This window comes from Barbus barbus (genome assembly GCF_936440315.1).
Source record: "Barbus barbus genome assembly, chromosome: 32".
Classification (NCBI taxonomy): Eukaryota; Metazoa; Chordata; class Actinopteri; order Cypriniformes; family Cyprinidae; genus Barbus; species Barbus barbus.
Genome location: NC_136760.1, coordinates 22,298,683 through 22,319,401, shown reverse-complemented (window position 1 = coordinate 22,319,401; position 20,719 = coordinate 22,298,683). Strand labels below are relative to the sequence as shown.

Sequence of the window (20,719 nt, the reverse complement as noted above, 5' to 3'; positions counted from 1 at the left end):
GCGATGCGCAGCTAAAAGCTATTACGTGACGCACGCCACCTTTGCCCACTGCTCTGAAATATTTGTCGAGAGGCTCTTTCTGATGAGCCGTAGCTTTCGGTTTCTATCTGAAGGGAATAGTGTGCTCTAATGTGCCCCCTCAGGCCACGGTGTGGGCTGAGGTGTATGTTGGGAATGTATTGTTTGCATCCGTATCTCCTGCGGCTTGGTTACCGTTGTTTTGCACCACAGGTGCAGTGAGCATTGGGCTCAGTTCCACATTACCCAGAATCCCCTTCTCTGATGATTTCGCTAGCCCCTGTGGAAAGTATGAATGCAGTGCTGCTGTCTAGAGATTCAGATTCCTTTTGTGGATGGCGTAATTGTCCAAATGCTGTTTCTAGGGAAACACTTCCGAACCATTTCCACTTACTGCTGAATCACTTAGACTAGTGATGTAATGATTTCAGTGTTAAAATACTTATTATTTCAGCTTAATGTGCAAAAACAACCATGTTTGGAGTAACAGATTTAAAATAACTTGTATTATGTATATTTATAATGACCATAACTTGTTATAGATTTATGAAAGAAATTAACCCCTCTAGCAGTGCTAATTGAGTAGTATTTTAGCCAGTATTTATGTGCTATAGTGGCATATATGTTTTTTAATTTTAGCTTTTATTAAATTTATTTTATGGTTTCAGTTTTAATTTCAATTTTTGTTTAAGTTTTGCTAATTTTATTATGTTCTTTTGCCATTTGTATTAGTTTTTAAATATTTCTATTTAGCTTTATTTTTATTTTAGTTAGTGTTTCAGCTTCATTTATTTCAGTTAGTTGCCAAGACAAAATGTATAATTTGTTTTAATCTAATATTTATATTTTAATTAACTATAGATCCTATAGTGTAGTGCTGTATTTAATGTTTTACAGGAATGAAAAGGAGGCTGTGAGTGATAGAAGTATATTGTTTAATTGATTGTAATGTAGTTTAACAGCATGTTGTGTGATCGAGGAAATGATGTGATCTAGGACATTTATGCAGTATATGCCTTTTGTTAAGACTCTAGTCCAGGGGTCTCCAACCCTGCTCCTGGAGAGCTACTGTCCTACAGATTTCAGCTCCAACCCCAATCAAACACACCTGAACCAGCTAATCAGGTCTTCAAGGCTACTTGTTAATTTCAGACAAGTGTGTTGGAGCAGGGTTGGAACTGAAATCTGCAGGACGGTAGCAGTCCAGGAGCAAGGTTGGAGATCCCTGCTCTAGTCTATTTCATACAGCCTCATTTTCATCTTTGTAAAATTTAATATGACGTCTGCCCTAAGGTCTATAACAACACTGACCACTAATAAAGGTGGATTCAATGTTCTTTCAATTTATACTCATCCAGTGTGCATCTTTGTCTGTCCCTTGAGGAGGCATCTGTTGCTTCTCCTGCAAATTTGGCTGAATCAAGTATATTTACAAGCTTTAACGTAACTTTAACGCCAACTGTAACGTATTTCAGGCCTGCATACCTGAACCAGATCAGAACATTGTCAGTTGTCTTGACCTAGTGCATCAGGGCTAATTCAACACAAGCGCAGCGAATCGTATTCTCACAGCAATTAATACAGTTTGAGTAATGGGAAGAGATCAGGAAAGTCTTTGTAACCAGATGTTTTTGTTATTGTTGTGCCAGCGCTAGATTTCTAGGTTATTGGAATCTTGAGCTTGAATCCCAGTTTTCCAGTAAAAATGTCCTCTAGCTAGTCTTAATTTTGTCTTTAATTCTCAAGGGTTGGAGAATTAGTTTAAAGTGTTTAATTGCAGATTCGTTTTAATTTTAACTAATAAATGTTAGAGTAATATCTTGCTCCTTAGCTGTTCTTTTTACCTCAGGTTCAATATTATTTTCCATGTTTGTCTGTATAATCAGATATTAATCTAAAAATGTCAGTCTTTGATTTGAAGGTTTTCTGTATGCATTCGTGCTGCATGTTTATTGACATTCATCCACTGACGACTTTTTTTTTTTTTTTTTTATGAAATACCATTTTAACTTTTATATTTCCCTCAGGACAGCAGCATTGTGGTGTTTTTATCATGCACAGAACAGAGGATGCGCTATGGGGGCATCTGTAGAAAATATCAGTTCAGAATGGTCAAAGAGGGGCATTTTGAAACCGAAAAGGGCAGAATAGAAGCGGAGGAGGACGTAGCAGTGGAGATTTGAGATGCAGACGCTGTGGCCTTGCCGGCCAGTGCCTAGGGACGGCTCTGTCTGGGTCAGATACATTCTGATAGCCTGCTGCTCAGGGCTTATGATGTTTTTTGTGACGTCACATTGCAAAAAAAGATGGCTTTCCTCATGAATGTTAATTAGGGAGTGCTGATGTTGCTAGCTATCATTCAGCTTATGGGTGAGGTTTTCTTTTATAGATGCACTCAACTGAGTCCAAATTTAATCCAATCCATTATATGGATATACAGTTTGTAGTACCAGATGATGATGATGATGAAGAAGAGCACAGGCAACATGGAAAAAAAGCTTGCTTGAGGTTTGTGTCAGATGCATAATTGTTACTAAATATGAACCAGCTTTTTCCATATGCCATTGTTTAGCATTTGACTTTGTATATTCTTTTTTGCTCATGCTATTTATACATAATAAAATCATCTGATAAACACATACATCATATCATGTTGTGTGGCACTTACTCACTCTCTCACACAGTCTGGGGACTTGGCATATGTGTCTGTGTGCTTGTGGTTGGTATGGTGAGTGTTGTGAAGACTGGCAGTTTGCCCAGCATGGATTTGGCCTGGATTTTTTTTTTTTTTTTTATAAAGTAAACCCATCTGACCTCAGCCTCACCCTCTGCCAGTGAAGAAAGTCTTTCCCAGAGCACAGAGTATTTTATATACATGCATACATACACACAGTCAAACCAAAAATTATTCAGACACCAGATATAATTTGTGATATTTCTTTTTTACTAGTGGGTGCAGGACACTATAGTTCATTTCTGTAAGTGAGGATAGCAAAATAAAGTAAACCGTGACATATATTATATCAAAAATTCTTCATATAGTTGACTACCAGTAAAATTGCAAAAAAATTGGGACCAAAAATTATTCAGACACTTTGACCTGACCATGTTTTCTTTTTTTTTTCTTTAATTGCTAATGTGACCTTTTTACACCACAGACTGAACAAAATTAAGAATTAATTTTGAATTAAGAAGTAATTTTGAAAGTAATATATAAGTTCTTTGTAAACACACGTTACTCTAAATACCCCAAATTTAATATTATAATGCACATAGTTATGTGTTTCCTGTAATTCTAAACTCTAAGTCTGCATGATTTTATTTGCTTGGGGATGCTCCTTCATGGCCTCTTGTCATATTTAACATTAGTCATTGGAAAATTTTTGTCATTTCATCATTTGGAAAATGGAAGAGCCTCGGTGACCAGCTGCTTCTAGCAGATATTGACAGGCTATTAATTGTCCAGACTCATACTGATTTGCGCTCTGGGTCCAGACCCGTGTCCCTGTGGGTCTGCGCTCCTCTGCGTCTGCTCTTTTCTGTTGGTCACTGCAGTTTTGTTGATTGCGACAAACACAGGAGTGCCTGTGGGCCAGTAATTGAGCCCACGGATCTCTGAGCTTCAGCACAATAAAGCAAAACACTGACACCGATACTAAAACACACACACACACACACAGTCTCTAAATGGCACGGGTGATGAAGCGCTTAAACACTGCACCATCCGTATCCATATTAGGAATGAGCATTTTCCTTTGGGGATGGGTTACCTGTGTGTGTGTTACGGTTGCTCTAGTCGACTGCCTCTCAGCTCCTCCTTCCCTCTGGCATCCTAATGAAGGCATTATCACGTCAAGTCACGGAACATGAAACTGCTGTAATTTAGCTTTTATCAATGTGTTTGCTGGTTGGGAAACATCCTTGCCAGCTTAAATAAAAGCAGAATGCTTTTTGATGCTTTTTTTTTTTTTAGATTATTCTTTTTCTGAGATTGATTGGAAAGGGCATTATGACATTAGGGCTTGATTTGTCTCACATAATCAGACCTTTGACTAGACTGCATAAGATCTAGTCCGCACTGCAGTAAAGGAATAGTTTACCCAAATTTAAAATTGCCGTCATTTACCCTCATGTTATTATATATAATTTATATGATATATAAATATATAAATTGTAATTAATAATACATACAATATTTATTCACTTTTAATACTGTAATTGTTTTATATTTGGATATTTGAATTTGATATTTGTATATATATTTATGAGAGAGATGTAGCTTTTTTGCATTTTTGACTTCATGATGACAAAGTGCTAGTAGAGGAGAAATGGGTAGTATTTTTACCCCCCCCCCCCCCCCCCCCCCCCCCAAACCATATAATTTAAATAATTATTTATGGGTCTTTTTGCATTGGGATTTTGCATAATGAAGAGCCAACATAAACCAATAAAATATTTTTGGAGCAAAGAAATCCAGTGTGTGGATTTTATTTTAGTGTTTTATTTCTATTTATTTCTATTTCTATCATATATTATATATACTATTATATATTATTATTGTTATTACATGCATTTCTTGGGAATTAAATTTATGACAGTGGCATTTCTAGCAGCATGCTCTTCTGTTTGAGATACAGAAACCTACGAGTTGTGTGAGTGTTATGCATCAGGGCGGTTTGTGAACAGGCATGTTGTCTTGAGGTTTAACCTAGGGATTTTTGGATGTGTGTGTGTGTGTGTGTGTGTAAGATCCAAAGTCACGACAGCGGCTCATTTATTTTTCCAAGGATGAGAGGACCCGGAGATTGTTGCTATCCACACTGAGTTCTCAGCACAGGATGTTCAAATCAATGTATTTCAGACGAAAGCACTCCATTGTAATGGAGCAGGTGTGCACGTCTGTGCTTGGACACTGATCGTGTGTGTGCATAAGTGATTCTCAGATGAACCAGAGAGGATGCTTCCCTGTGGATAAAATAATTCCGCAAGTTTTACTTTTTGAATTTCCTGTTTATTTAAATACATCACATTGTGGAAGTAAAATTAGTTTTTATGTTGACTAAGTCAGTGGATGATGTCAACAGGAAGTGTCATTGGTAAAAGGAGATTTCTGCTCTACCCAGGATTATTCATATTCATAGAGTAAATGAATGAGTGAAGGAACAAAGGAAGAAAGGCATCCTGACATCTGAGCTGATGAGGTCACGCACATGCACAGGCTTACAGTGCAGATGCTCACGCAAGGGAGTTGTGATTTTGCTTCATCAAGTACATGTCTCATGTAATCCTTTCTCTTACACACACACAAACACACACACACACACACACACTGGCTCTGGTGATTAGTGGTGCTTTTGCGTCACTGTACTAATTCACAGTCTTTCTATCCCATTCCTTCCAATTAATTTTCAGTTAATTCACTTTAGTCTAGTTTCAGTGCCAACTTGAATTTTAATTCCAATTTACATTTTTCTAATTCAGTTCAGTTTTAACTATTTGCTTTATTAATACCTTCACTTTCTGTTACATTGTAATTTGATTCATATTCAATTCTAGTTAACTTTGTTTCAATATGTGCTTAATTCCAATTTCACCTGTTTTGCACTTCTCTTTTTCTAAACCTTTCTAAACGGGGAAGTCGTGGCCTAATGGTTAGAGAGTCGGACTCGTAATCGAAAGGTTGCGAGTTAGAGTCCCCGGCCGGCAGGAATTGTAGGTGGGGGGAGTGAATGTACAGCGCTCTCTCCACCCTCAATACCACGACTGAGGTGCCCTTGAGCAAGGCACCGAACCCCCAATTGCTCCCCGGGCACCGGCTGTTACATTGTACATGGCTGCCCACTGCTCCGGGTGTGTGTTCACGGTGTGTGTGTGTGTGTGTGTGTGTGTGTGCATTTGTTCACTACTCACTGCTGTGTGTGTGCACTTGGATGGGTTAAACGCAGAGCACCAATTTCGAGTATGGGTCACCATACTTGACAATACGTCACGACGACTTTATTTCAAATGACTTTTTATGTACTGTCTATTCAGTTCATATTAAATTCCAGTTCCATGTGATTCATATTTGATTCAGTTTCAATTCTTATTTCCTTTTTGATTCTAATTTTCAAACTATAGGCCTAATCAAGTTCTGTGGCTTTCTTTCCTATACCTTTTTTTTTCAGATCAGTTCTTATTGAGTATTCATTCAAATTATATTTTCAATTCTAATTTGAATTTTGTTCCATTATTAATGTAAACAATTTAATAATTAATGAATTTTCGATTCCAGGAAAGTCATTTCAATTTAAAATTTTTTGATCATTTAAATGTTTGATTCTGGGTTAAATTCAGTTGAATTTGAAGGATCTTAATTAAATTGATCTTAATTAACTTGACAAGGGTTTACATTTCCATTACACACATCATTTAAAGCTATTTTAAACTACCTGGTCTCCTGGGTGCACTTTTTAGTGAGGCATGAAATACGTACCAATAAGTACACATCACTGCAGTTTCCAAAAGAAATGAACACTGAAGGCAGTAAAACTCCGATGCCTTTTATTCCTTTTCACACAAATTTACAGAGTTTCGATTAATAAAGCGTAGTTTTCACACAATTACTTGAAGAATATCATGTTATGTCTTCAATCTTCAAAACATTAATATGCTGGGAGATTTGAAAACTGATGCTTTTGAACGTTAGCATCACACATGTCCAGCTTCATATCTATGGGTTTTCATAGACGGTAGGTTTGTTCGGTAGCTCACGGAGTACGGAGACGTACTTTGAGGTGTGAGGAGAAACAGTTCAAATCTGCATACAAGGAAGATAAGAGAGCATGGCTGCATCAACAAATGCATTTTTAAATCAGTTTTGCATTTGTCAACACTGTCGGGTAGGTTTAGGGTTGGCTTTGGTGTAGGGCATATTTCCAACACGATAGTGTTAATTTTTAGCGACGGTCCCTGGTTATTTGAATTCTGAACTGCCGCAGTACGTACCTATATCAATGTAATAAAAACATGCCAGGGTTTATGTATTGAACCCGTGTTTTAGCGCCACTCGGTGGACATTTCTTTTTGAAACTGCGGCAAAACGTGCAGTAAGGTACGTAAAAACGGTCTCGCTAAAAAGTGCACCCAGGTACGTTTATGCCATGAGACCAGGTTGATTTTGAATGTTTGAGCTGATTTGAATACATCTATGTGCACAAAAGACGTGTTTCACATTCAGTGCAGGTTCAGTGTTTGTGTTCCAGTGTTTGGCCTCCTCTCTGTAACCTTTCAGTGACTCCCTTTGCCCCATTGTCTTCCTCTCTGTCCTGCTCTTATTCACCCTTTACACAGAATGTCAGGACAGAAGGCCCTTCCTATCTCTACCCTGTGTTTTATTATGCATCAGATTAGAGGGCTGTGTGTGTCTGTAATACAATTACTGCAGCATGAGAGTGTGTTATCTTCCGTGGTGAAACTGAAGTAGTTTTGATAGCACCACACTGATGTGTCTCTGTGTAATATAGAAGGGAGTTTCCTCTCCAGTTACTTTTGGGACGGTGAAACTTCTGAGATACAGTAAGAATTTATTTGCCATCAATGTATTCAGCTTTTGCCTTAGTAGACCTTAGTCAGTCGGCATGTAAATGAGGCTGAGGAATAAAAGATCAGTCCATTCAGTGGATTGCACTTTTAGTCAGTGTGAAACTCTTTGCAGTTTTTATATTTACATATTTAGCAGACACTTCTATCCAAAGGTATAGTTTATCAGTTTATGCATTCCCTGGGAATCGAACCCATGACTTTGGTGTTACCAGTACAGGAATTCACAACTTTTCACAATTTTACTTTACTAGATAGGTTTTTTTTTTTTTTTTTTACCCTGCTAATGAAAAGATTTCAGTTGAATTTATGCTGTATTAGCACTTTTAAGTCCTGGTGCACATCTTTTGCTACTACTTGAAGTAGTTTTTCAATGCAGTGCATCAGCTTGTATATTTTATGTATGGAGCGTAAATGTAAGCTGTGAACGTAAACACAAATATCATGAGGAAGGAGTTTAAACTTCCATTTTAATGCTAAACCAGCTCATACAGACAGTAGTCATACATTTTGCTAGTGTGGGTGTGATGTAGAAATTCTAAAGCCCTGTTTTTTCGAGATAAGCAGAAATGGAGAAGTGAAAGGAGGAACATCAACATGTATATAATATATATTTTGCTATGTATAAAATATAACACACATATTTTATATTTAGCTATATTGTTCTGCCATACTCTGTACCATGCGCTCTTCCCATATACATATATTGTTTTCTCTTTGCTTCAACTGCTAGTTCGTAGGATCACATGGGTTCATTGTGCCTCTGTGCTGATCCAGTAACAGGGATTTGGTGCCATCTTGGCACTCTTCTGCTTCTGCGGTTGGGGTGTGTGTGGTCAGTGTTGGCCAGCAGTGAAAAGTGCTGTGGAGGAAAACAGTATTTGTGCCAGCGGCATGCTAAGGGTTAATCTTCCACTGGGTCACAGGGCAAGATGGGAGAGGATGTAATCCTGTTAGCTTGAAGCATGTCTGCTGTGTGTGTGTGTGTGTGTGTGTGTTTGCATGTATGAAAGGCTAACACATAATCTAGCTCAGAGAGAAAGAAAGTCAACAAGACAGAATGTGGTAGTGATAAAGATTTAAAAAAAAAAAGCAGGAGTTCTGGACCACAGACAGCACAATATGTGGAAAATTATAATGCATGCATGCGTGCACAATCAAATAACACATTCAATCAAACCAACGACCGAATCAAAAAGGGCACTTAGTTTCCAGTCGATGTGCTTGTTAAGTTGATTAGAAGGGGTTGTATTATATTACACGTCCTTTCAAAAGTGCCATTTTATAAAATGTAATAATCGGACGGAATTGTCCAGAATTGAAAACTTTCTATATTTGTTTCTATAGTTCAGTTCCCAAAACCTTACCTATCTTCTAAGGGAGAATTTTGACAGAAATGGAACCTCATAAGCTAGTGATTTGGAACACCCTACATTAGGCAGAAAATCTTTTATTAATAATTAATTTCAACAGACCTGAATGTTATCATTCTCCTAATTAACAATATGATATCCTAATAAGCATAAAAACTAATATTGGTTAATTTTTATTAGTACTTTTTTGAGCTTAGCTTGTCATTGTTTTTAACTATATACTGCACGCTGGTATTGACCTCTCTGTGAATGATACACACAGTTACGCCTTTAGAGTTTGACAGAAAGGTGTCTTTCATGCTGCCTACATTTTGGAGCAGTCTTCATGTCAAGAGCACACCTTAAAATGCTGCCTACGTAGGCAACCCACTAGGTTTTGGGCCAGGGCCAGTTAGGGGGTCAGCTAGACTCTTGCTTAAGCACGTCAGATTAGACAGCATTAATATTTGTAGGCTGACTCAAGCTGATGTGTTTATTGTGGAGATCTGGGTGGATGTAAGCTGTCAGTATTACGTTGTCCATGCCGGTTGCACAACATGCATGTAGTGATGTGGTAATATCCATCTCACTCTTCTCTTCATATTGCCAATTGTCACTGCACTTCTGATTGCTTAAGTAATGACACCGACTCTAAGCTCAAAGTTCAGAAGGGGCAGGTTTGGATGTGATGATTTTTCATGTATGTATGGTGACGGAAAAGCAAGATGACACAATAGTTTCAGCCGATGCAATTTAATTTAAGGACATGACTTGTCTGAGACCTTTGAGATGGCCCTGATATTTACTTGATATTTAACCGATTATATTTTCCAACTTAGCAAAGGCATTTTTATCTTGTTGCAAGATCAGTTTAAAGCAGATTAGTGTACACTAATAATTAATTCATATTTTGTATAACACTTTTCACAATACATATTGTTTCAAAGCAGGTTTAGCATGTTTCTACATTAAAATTAAGAGAAAGCGTCTTGAATTAACTGAATTTTTAATTGTATTTATTAAAAGTTTGATACATTTATGCAAAAACAAGCAAAGGTGTTTGCCAATGAGCTAATTTGTAAATTTAAATATAAAATTCATCAAGTTTTAAAGATGTTTAGATCTTTTAGAGCTGGAAACACTGATACAATTGCTGATTAAAAATAAATATTATTTCATGCAATTAAATCAGGTTTAATATTTGATCTGCAAGGTCTTGTAAACTGGCATAGCCTGTCTGAGTATAATCTGTCAAAACATTGTTTATTTGACATTAAAGCCTATTATTTTCTTCTAAAATATGAATCACATCCAATTTCACTGGCCTCCAGCAGTGCATAGTGGGTGATTTTTACATTGAGAAGATGAATAAACCCCAGTCAAGACACTGAGCTGCTATTTAGACTCCTGCGCTTGTGGTGTGTGTTGCAAGTGTGAGGAAATGAGCCCTCTGGCTTGTTTGTTTAATTTTACACAACATTCATCCTTCGAGCTCACACAACCGTATTACATGTTTCAGTAATAAGTCCTAGATTAGCTTGAACCTCACCCCCACTCTTACAAACACACACACACGCGATTTACATTATCTTACCATGACAGGACCAAAGCCACAAACCCTGGATAACTTGGGATTAGGGGTGGGAATCGCAGGGTAGCTCACGATACGATATCATCACGATACATGGCTCACGATAACGATAATATCGCGATTCTGCCATAATCGACATATTTCTAGAAAATTCTATAATGATACATCACGATATCTCTAAACAAAATGCCTGTGAAAAGGTTAAGTGCAAGATTTCTTTCTTTATTCAAGTCCAAACTGTTAAAAAAACAGCAAAAAATAGTTCTGTAAATCAATTTTAACATGTTGAGTAGGCATCAAGACACGCGGCAAGCATACACACTGCACACTTCTACGCCGCATTACGTATGCCGCAGGTGCAGATTTATGTTTCTGCCGGTCTGTGCCCACTGCTCACACTGCATAATGTGCACTTGCAATATCTGAGAGAGAGGGAGAGCATCCAGTGTTGTTCACATAAAACTGGACGCACCGGCGGTGCGCTCTCTCTCACACCTGCGATCCGAGCGGAGAGGCTACTCACGGACTGAATATGCGCTCTACAATAATAACGTGATCGCTGCCTATGGTCCACGCTGATAGCTGTTCTGCAGCCACTACTTCCACGCATTTTTAGATGCTGTGAACAGGGAAATATATTTAGAGCACCTTATTATATTAATTAAAATATCCATATTTGGCGCCAGATATCGATTATCGTATCGCACTGAGAAGAATCGCGATATATCGCCATATTGATTTATTGTCCCACCCCTACTTGGAATATATTTCTGCAGTCTTTTAGAGCTCTGCCAATACAATCATATAATAATATATTAGGATTATGTTTCTGCATGTAGATTGCATCTTTATTTTATTTTATTTTTAATTTATATTATGTACAGTGCTGCTTGAAAATTTGTGAACCCCTTGCGGAATCTTTGAAAATGTGAGTAATTTTAAAAAAGTAAGAGATCATACAAAATGCATGTTCTTTTTTTATTTAGTACTGTCCTGAGTAAGATATTTTACATAAAAGAGGTTTACATGTAGTCCACAAGACAAAAAATAGCTGAAATTATTAAAATAACCCATTCAAAAGTTTGTTGTAAGTTGGTTCTTAATACTGTGTGTGGTTACCTGGATGATCCACAACCGTTTTTTGTTTTGTGATGGTTGTTCATGAGTCCCTTAAGAGCCAGGGGGTGAAAACTTTTGAACGGGATGAAGATGCCCAATTTTTTCTTATTTTGTAGAAATATAATTTGTTTTTAGTACTGCCCTTTGGAAGCAACAGAAGATGCTTAAAAAATGTTTCCCGGAAGACAAATTAAGTACAATTTACCTTAATCTTCAAATTCAAAAAGTTTTCACCCCCTGGCTCTTAATGCATCGTGTTTCCTTCTGGAGCATCAGAGAATGTTTGAATTTTTTTTAATAGTTGTGTTCGAGTCCCTCAATTGTCCTCAGTGTGAAAAGACGGATCTCAAAATCATACAGTCACTGCTGGAAAGGGTTCAAATATGCAAAAGATGCTGGAAAACTGAAGATTCTGCAGGACATGGATGATTTTTCTGAAGAACAGAGCTCAGTTTAACTGTTCAGAACAAACAAGGGACTCATGAACAACCATCACAAAACAAAAAACAGTCGTGGATCATCCAGGGAACCACACGCAGTATTAACAATTAACTTTTGAATGGGGTTATTTGAATAATTTCAGCTATTTTTTGACAATGTAAACATCTTTTATGAAAAATATCTTGCTCAGGACAGTACTAAATAAAAAATAACATGAATTCTGTATGATCTCTCTTATTTTGTTAAAATAACTCACATTTTCACAGATTCTGCAAGGGTTCACAAACTTTCAAGCAGCACTGTATGTCATCTCTCTGAATTGTTTATTCCCTCTTAACTCGCTAGCATTGCGGTTCACATCTATGACACCTATGGTAAATGTTCTCTCTTCTCGGAGGAGAGGACAGAGCTGCTCGCACCTCAGTTCTATTTTATAGCTGTGAGAACAAACCATCAGCCACCTCAAATATCTAACCTGCTTTTCTCCCTCTCTTTTTCCTCTGCAGATCATCAGAAACTGGAACGTGAGGCCCGAATCTGTCGTCTACTCAAACACCCCAATATTGGTGAGTTTGAACATTATGATATCTTATTAATTTTAGAGTGAAACTAAAGCCGTCAAAATGAGAATATTTGAAGTATGGGATCATTTATGAGTTCTAAAAATGTTTAACAATTTAAAAGCAATTTTATCTTTGAACTTCAAGATCATGACCCTTTGTCTAGTTTGCACTCAGACCATCTCAGCCTTAAAGGTTTTTGTAAAATTAGTATTTATGCACAGTGTTTATATGTTTGCGAACCCTTATATCATTTTCATATCATCAACTCTTTATATCATTTGGAAGACTTCACAGCATGATTCAAAAGTCTGGGGTAAATTTGAAATAAATTAAATGTTTTATTCGTCAAGGATGCATTAAACTGATCTGTAGGGACAGTAAAGACTTTTATGTTGATTCCTATTTCAAATAAATTCTGTTTTTTTGATCTTTCTATTCATCAAAGAATCCTGAAAAGTCACCATTTCCACAAAAATAATAAGCAGCACAAGTGTGTTCAACATTAATAATCAGAAAAGTTTCTTGAGCAACAAATCCGCATATTAGAATGATTTCTAAAGGATCATGTGACACTGGAGACTGGAGTAATGATGCTGAAAATTCAGCTTTGCCATAACAGGAATAAATTGCTTTTTAAAACAGCTCCTTGAAATTGTAACAATCTTCCACAGTATTACTGTTTTTACTGCATTTTTGATTAAATAAATGCAGCCTTATTGTTCATAAGAGACATATTTCAAATGCATTAAAAAAAATCTTACCATTCCAAAACTTTTAAATGAGACTTTAAATTTAGTCCAAACTTTCAAATGGTGGTGTACATGTGAGTTTGTCGCAGTGAGCATCTGCAGCTTTGTGAGTGTTTATGAGTGTGTGTGTGTGTGTGTGTGTGTGTAAGCCAGTGCCGGTGATGACTGGGACTGAATTAGGTTGAAGTATTTTTGCAGCTAAGCATACCATGTCCTGCAGAACAGCCTCTCCCAAAACTCATTGTCTTACAGAACGAAATGAACAAAATAAGGACTGTGAGGGGGAAAATGAGCTGATTAAGAGCAGAATTTAGTAGACAGTAATAGGAGAATGAATAAGAACGCAAAGAGGGAATTAGAAGGAGGAGTGGAGACAGAAAGTGGGAGAGACTGATCGATAGAATGAGGAGAAGACCTAAGAGACAGCAGAGCCATCGAGATGGGGTGATGGCGACAAAGAAAGAGGTGAAGGTAGAGGGATGGAGAGAGCAGCAGAGAGAGATGGAGAGGAGTAGAAGAGGAGTGGAGCTCTATAAATAACTGTGCTGAGGTGGGAGATGCTGGTGGGCAGCAGTTCAGCCCAAATACCGTCATTATCACCAATGAGCTCAGGAGCACGGCAAGAGAAGAGGCGAGAGAGCTCAAGAAACCCACAAAGATGATGAAGGAAGACATGCTTGCTTGAGATTAGGGTGTATTAGATATTCATTAATTATTAGTAATCTTATCTTTTGGTTTGTGTTCATCAAGTATCAAATAATAAGTGAGATCAATTAAATGGAAGGATCTCACTGGAATATTTACTTATTAAAATATAAGCCTTTTTCTTTATTACATTTTCAACAAAAATAACTACATTGTGATATATTCTGTTATATTACCGTGATAATTACTCATGCCGTGTTATGTTTATACTCCTGGGGCCGTATTACAGAAACATCCAACACTAGAATCCTGTCTTATCTGTTTGGTAACCATGGTGATTTCAGTAAGAATCTCATTTAGGATAGAAGACTTGAGACAGAGTTTCTGTAACGTAATCCCTAATATATATTTTGAGATATTTGCTTTTTCCCTGCTTGGCTGATTAAGTTTAAAAATACACATTTCACAATTTATAGCATTTATTGTTTATTTTTCAGGATTTGTTTAGGATTTTTTTAAAGTGTTAAAATAGTGTAAAATTATTTCAGAAAATATTTGGCAGCATGAGTTGTATGCAGATTTGTTGAATTTTTTTGTTTTTGAAAAGTTCATGTTGTACATCTCATGCTACCAATTTATAGGCAATAATCTTAAAATAAACCTCAAAAATCTTTAAATGTTTTTGAAAGAACACTGCATTTATTTCATTTATTGTGAGAAAGAATAATGTATCGTCCACACAGTTTTGTCATATCCCACCCTTGACTTCAACTTCACACTCTATACAGGGTCTTTCTCCTCATTCTCTGTGTCTCACTACTTCCTCTCATTTTTTCCCACTATCTCACCGTCTTTCCATCGGATGTGTTTTCTTATTCTCATCTCTGTTCCCCCTCAGGCTATGCCGTCCCCTTTCTCCTGCTCCATCACCTGTATCACTCTCTCTCTCTCCTTCACTTTCCCTTCTGTCGTCTCCCCTCAAGTGGACAGCTTGTCATGTTTTCTGCTTGGGCTGCACATAAGTGCTGAACAATAGAGCCAATGAAGGGAGAGAGATGGAGAGAGAGAGAGACCGTCTGAAAGGTTAAAGAGGAGAGAGGATTGAGTGCTCATTGCTACTGGTGCTGTTGACACTAATGTGTCTCTCTCTTTCACTCAGCTAGTCATGTAGAGAGATATATATACACTATATTGCCAAAAGTATTGGGTCACCCCCTTCTAATGAACATGTTTGACTACTTTAGTAATTTCTATGAGTACAAATCTTCATGTTTAAGCATATAATGATATTCTAGGGAATTATTTATTATTATATCATCATTATATTAAAATAGTCATTATTTTTGCTTTTTTCACCGTTTTGTTAGGCGCACTACTAATAAGAGTAACTATTATTAAATTCAAAATATATAAAGAAGGTGACGCATGTAATTATGATGCTGACAAATATAATAATAATTATGATTACTATTATTAATGCTATTAATATTATTTTAATAATTATATAAATTGAAAAAATAAAATTAGAGGTGAAATGAGTAATTTCTGCACAAACATAATTGCAAAAATAATGACTATTTTCACACAGGTTTCCTGAACACTTTTCCTGTCTTGATTGCAAGAATTGATATATCATTACTATATTAATTATATTTTATTTAATTTAATTGTATTTTTGATGCAGAAGTTCCACACTTCAAATTATAATATTAATATTAATAGTATAATATTAGTATTAGTATTATCATTAATAAATTGGAAAAGTAAGAAACAAGAAGGTGTATATGTTTAAAATTGTAAAAATAAAGGCAATGATATTAAACAGATCCTTGAATGATTCCCTCTCTTCCATTGGTTGAAAAAACAGGTAGTCCCGCTTCCAAATGAATGCCATTGGTTAAACCCATGTTGCTGGTTGGGATGCTCAAACAAACAGAGCAGTGTTTTGAAAGCACTACAGTGAGAAAACAGTTCTGAGAAAATTGAAGTGGAACTGTCTAGTATTTTAACAAATTACCTTAAAATGACCTTAATATGGCCAATAATATTGCAGCCAAACGTGTTTCCATCCATTTAAATGGTCTTGTCATACATTGTGTCTTGCTAAATATCAGTATATCTCACTTTACAGAAGTGAAATGTAGATTTTTTTGTAGAATTTGCATTGTATTTAACCTCTCTCTGAATGTTAAGGACTTTATTAAACTCGAGCTTCTGTAATTACTGGTGTGATGGCGGCTCGTGTTTGCAGTCCCAGTGTCAACATGCTAGGGCCTTGCTTGTCAAACAGTCATTCTGAGGACTATTGACTCGCTGCATTACTCTAATAATGTAGAAGTAATTGATCTAATATATGTATTCTCCATCCCTCTGTTATTTACACTCTGTCTCTTCCCCTCCCTCCTTCAACTAGTTGCTATGTTGCTCTTTCTCTCTGCGCTCTCATAAGGCTCCTGCTATTCTGGGCAGTGTTTACTCAACTATCTCTTCTTCTTTCTCTCTCACTCTCTCTTTCTCCATCCAACCCCCAACCCAATACACTCGGCGTGTGTCACTGTCTACATGACACACTGCTTATGTACATAAGCACCTCTCTCTCTCTCTTTTCAATGGATCCTATTTTTATTTCATTTGGCCATGTGCTCATTATGATTTACTTAAGCCTGTAAATGTGCTTCGTAATTGTAAGTGCCACTATAATAGCGTGTAATTGGACGTATGCTGCATGTTCTCATCAGATGTTGTTATGAACACTGTGTGATGGAGCGAAGAATGCTCAAGATTTGCCTCTCATTAAAAACATTTGCTTTCATAATTCATTATCTCTGTGTTGACGTTTAATGCTGATTCTCCCGTTGTGTCTTTTCAACCCTAGTTCGACTCCATGACAGTATCTCAGAAGAAGGTTTCCATTACCTGGTCTTTGACCTGTGAGTATGACCGAAACTCATCACGTCTGTGCCGTGTTACTCAGCAGTATATACTGTACTGTAACTTAAGACATGACAATAATATAGGCTCTGTTTCAAAACCCAGTGAGTTACCTGCCTTTTAAGACAGCATTCTAACTGAAACGGAACCTCATAAATAAACTGTTTAAAACATTCTACATAGGCAGCAACACAAATTGCATGGGTAAAGATGATTTCAGTAAAGATGATTTCATAAAGTGATATTTTATGATGTGATCACTATGCAAGTATAAATATACACTCAAATATTGGGTAAAATTGGTACATTGTTTTTTTTTTTTTCATTTTTATCCAATATTGAAGGATTTAAACCTTTTTTTTAAGAATCCAGCTAAAAGAAGCCATCTTTGTTTTTAGTAATTGAAATAAAGAAAAAAAGAAAAAATCTGAATTTTAGAAGTACTAAAATTACTAAACCTAAATAATAAATTAAGAGATGTGTGTGTGTGCGTGTATATATATGTAATATATGTATATATGTATATGTATGTGCTGTCAAATTATTAATTGCATCGAAATAAGTTTTTGTTTACATAATATATGTATGTGTGCTGTGTATTTTTATGTATATATAAATACACACACATACATTTCAGAAAAGTATGTTATATTTATATATTAAATATATTTGTATATATATATATATATAAAATGATTTTATATATATATATATATATATAAAACTATAGTATACAACTAAGTGACAAAAAACACTTCACAGAATTACTAAAACTACATTTAAAAATAAAAATGCTGAAAAAAATAACAGCTAATTAAAATTATTAATAAATACTATAATATCATATAAAATGAAAATAACATTGTTTGAAACTGAGCTAGTTTCTGTATTCAGATGAGTTTGTAACTGTCAATGACTGTAAGGTGCTTCCCGCTTTTTGAATCAGGATGGACAAGTTATTAATCCCAAGACATTTTGTTCCAGTGAATCATGTCAGAAACCCCATTCCTGCAGGCAGATAAATGCAGCTGAAATATGTTCAACAAAAACGCCTTGTATGCACTTTCTCGGGTGTCAAAAATATATCCTTCAATTTGATGGGATCTGCCAGCAAAATGGATGGGTAGACATTTCTGGGTGGCCCTATAAATGCAATTTAGTGTTGTCAAGATTGTTGTTTCTTTGATTGCGTCCTGGTTTTAACCAGTCCAGTGCACTTTGATTTTTCCAGGCGTCATTGTGGAACTCAATTTATGTGGAACAAAGGCTGAGCTACTAATGTTCCCGTTACGGGTCTCGTGCACACTTCAGTGCCAACTGCACCCCATCCTCACAATAGATTGTGCAGTATCACTACTGTTTAAAAAAACTCTTTTCTCTTTTAATATATTTAAAAATTTTACTTATTCCTGTGATGCAAAGGAAAACTTTTTAGCAGTTTTGTTTTTAGCAGTTACTACTTCAGTCTTCGGTGTCACATGATCCTTCAGAAATCATTCTGATATGCTGATTTGATGTTCATTAAACTTTCTTATTATTATCGGTTTTAAAAAACCAGTTGAGCTGCAATATTAATATATGTAAAATATTATTTTATATTATGTTTTATTGCAATGCAAAAGACTATTAAAGTTATATAATGAAAATCTAATTAAAATGTGTTATTTAAAATATATTATTATTATTAATACATTTGTTGTACAGTAATTGCAATTATTATTATTACTGTAATTTTTGTTGTTTTTAGTCATTTATATTTATTTCATAATATAGTTTTTTGTCAGACACGCTTTTCTTTATTTCCTTCTGTGTTTTGCACAACCAAAATTGACCAGTTTTGGCTAAAATACCACAGGTTACTACAGTAAATCTCTGGTAACTTTAAGTGCCACCACTGTCTTGCATTGCCACTTATCTTTTGTTTCAAACTATGGTTACTGTGGTAAAATTATAACTGCATCCCTGCACCCGATAATATACACAGTGTAGCTGTATATATGTGTGTGTGTATATATATATATATATATATATGTATATATGTATGTGTATGTGTATGTATATATACATACACACACATTAGTGCTGTCAAAATTAGTGCGCTAACACAGGCGATTAATTTTTTCAGATTAACGCATTAAAATTATTTAACGCCGTTAACTCAGGGGCGGAGCTTAGGGTTGGCCACCCCACTCACAACTGCTCTTTCTGTCTGTTTTTTTCTTGACAAGAAGTGCATTTATTCAGTCGCAGAACGTCTGTACGATTACATCAATCCGGAGACGTTTCAGACGCGCACTCCAAATTCACTTCAGCGACAGGCGCGAGTCAAACGAGTGCGGAAACTGGCGCGTGCTGTAGTCTGTATAAATTCTTATCAAAGCGCGAAATAAACTACGTGCATGCAATGCCGTGGTCAGTTAAGGCGTGAAGTTACCAAAAAGGTGTTTAAAGCTGCCTTAAAACTGTGCGTGCATGTTATATGGTATAGCCTATATGAGTTACATTAAGAACATGTCTCTGAAATGGATTTCAAAACTGTCCTGGAGCATCCCAGCATTGTCTCCCTCATCTAACACACCCGATTCAACTCATCACCTCATTAGTAGCAGAGACTTAGTAGGGACTGAAATGGGTCAGAAACGGGGATGAGAGCTGAGAGAAAATACGATTCGTTTCATATCTGCATCACGTTTAGCAGCGGCACCTCTTAAATAGCAGCCAAATAACCTAATAACCAGCTGCTGTGATGTCTGTTCATCAAGAATAAAAGAAAAAAAGAGGAAATCAATAACTTTTATATAGCTGGAAGTATTTATCTGTATTTAGTTTAGAATTTAGTGTTTGATAACTTTATTACATTTCTGTATGTTTCTGCTGAGGGGCACAGGTAAATAAATGTGACATGGGTTAAATGGGTTTATGTGAAGATTGTTTTAAGTTCACTTAAATTAGAAGTTATTTTTAAAGTCTAAAGTTAAAATTGATAGCTCTTATAATGTAAAGTTGAATGGCTAATAGTCAATGGTTAAATATTAGGGGGAAACATTTTTATAGGGAAATCAATATTAATTGGTATCAGTGATACTGGCCTTCAGTCATAAAAATAAAGATGCCATTAAACAAATATAAAAAAATATACCGTGTTTGTTGTTTTTACATCAATTTGAAGATTGAATGTGAAATTATTGCCATATAAAAGTATATTTTAAAACTTTAATGTCAGGTGGGATTAATTGTGATTAATTTCAGAAAAATGTGCGATTAATTAGTTAATTGTTTTTAATCAAGTGACAGCATTAATATATATATATATATATATATATATATATATATATATATATATATATATATATATATATATATATATATATATATATATATATATATATATATATATATATATATATATATATATTAGTATAATCAGGCCAAATTTGTTTTACTGCAGCGTCACATACATTTGCGATCATATTTGCGTAAGTGTAAAATGTCGGCTTTGCATCTTGCTGCTGACCAAATTAGCCCAAAACCCAGCACACTCTCCACTTTCTAATCCCTTGTTTCACTGCCCCCCCCTCTCTTTCCACAGTGTGACTGGGGGAGAGTTGTTTGAGGACATCGTCGCCAGAGAGTATTACAGTGAAGCTGACGCAAGGTGGGCTCTCCAATTTACTGTTGCTGTGGTTACTGTGCTGCAGCCTGCAGTGAGCAGGTCACACTTACACACGC

General features: G+C 35.9%; 1 protein-coding gene across 4 annotated transcripts in view; it reads left to right on the top strand.

Moving 5' to 3' along the window:
• Positions 1 to 20,719, top strand: part of LOC306852014 (calcium/calmodulin-dependent protein kinase type II subunit gamma-like) — a 79,033-nt gene that overhangs the window by 24,555 nt on the left and 33,759 nt on the right. For all 4 annotated transcript variants that reach the window (XM_079388579.1, XM_079388581.1, XM_079388582.1 and 1 more), the window contains exons 3-5: positions 12,609 to 12,668; positions 16,935 to 16,989; positions 20,580 to 20,645. In XM_079388579.1, the coding sequence (XP_079244705.1) occupies positions 12,609 to 12,668; positions 16,935 to 16,989; positions 20,580 to 20,645 (181 nt within the window). The remainder of the gene's footprint in view (positions 1 to 12,608; positions 12,669 to 16,934; positions 16,990 to 20,579; positions 20,646 to 20,719) is intronic.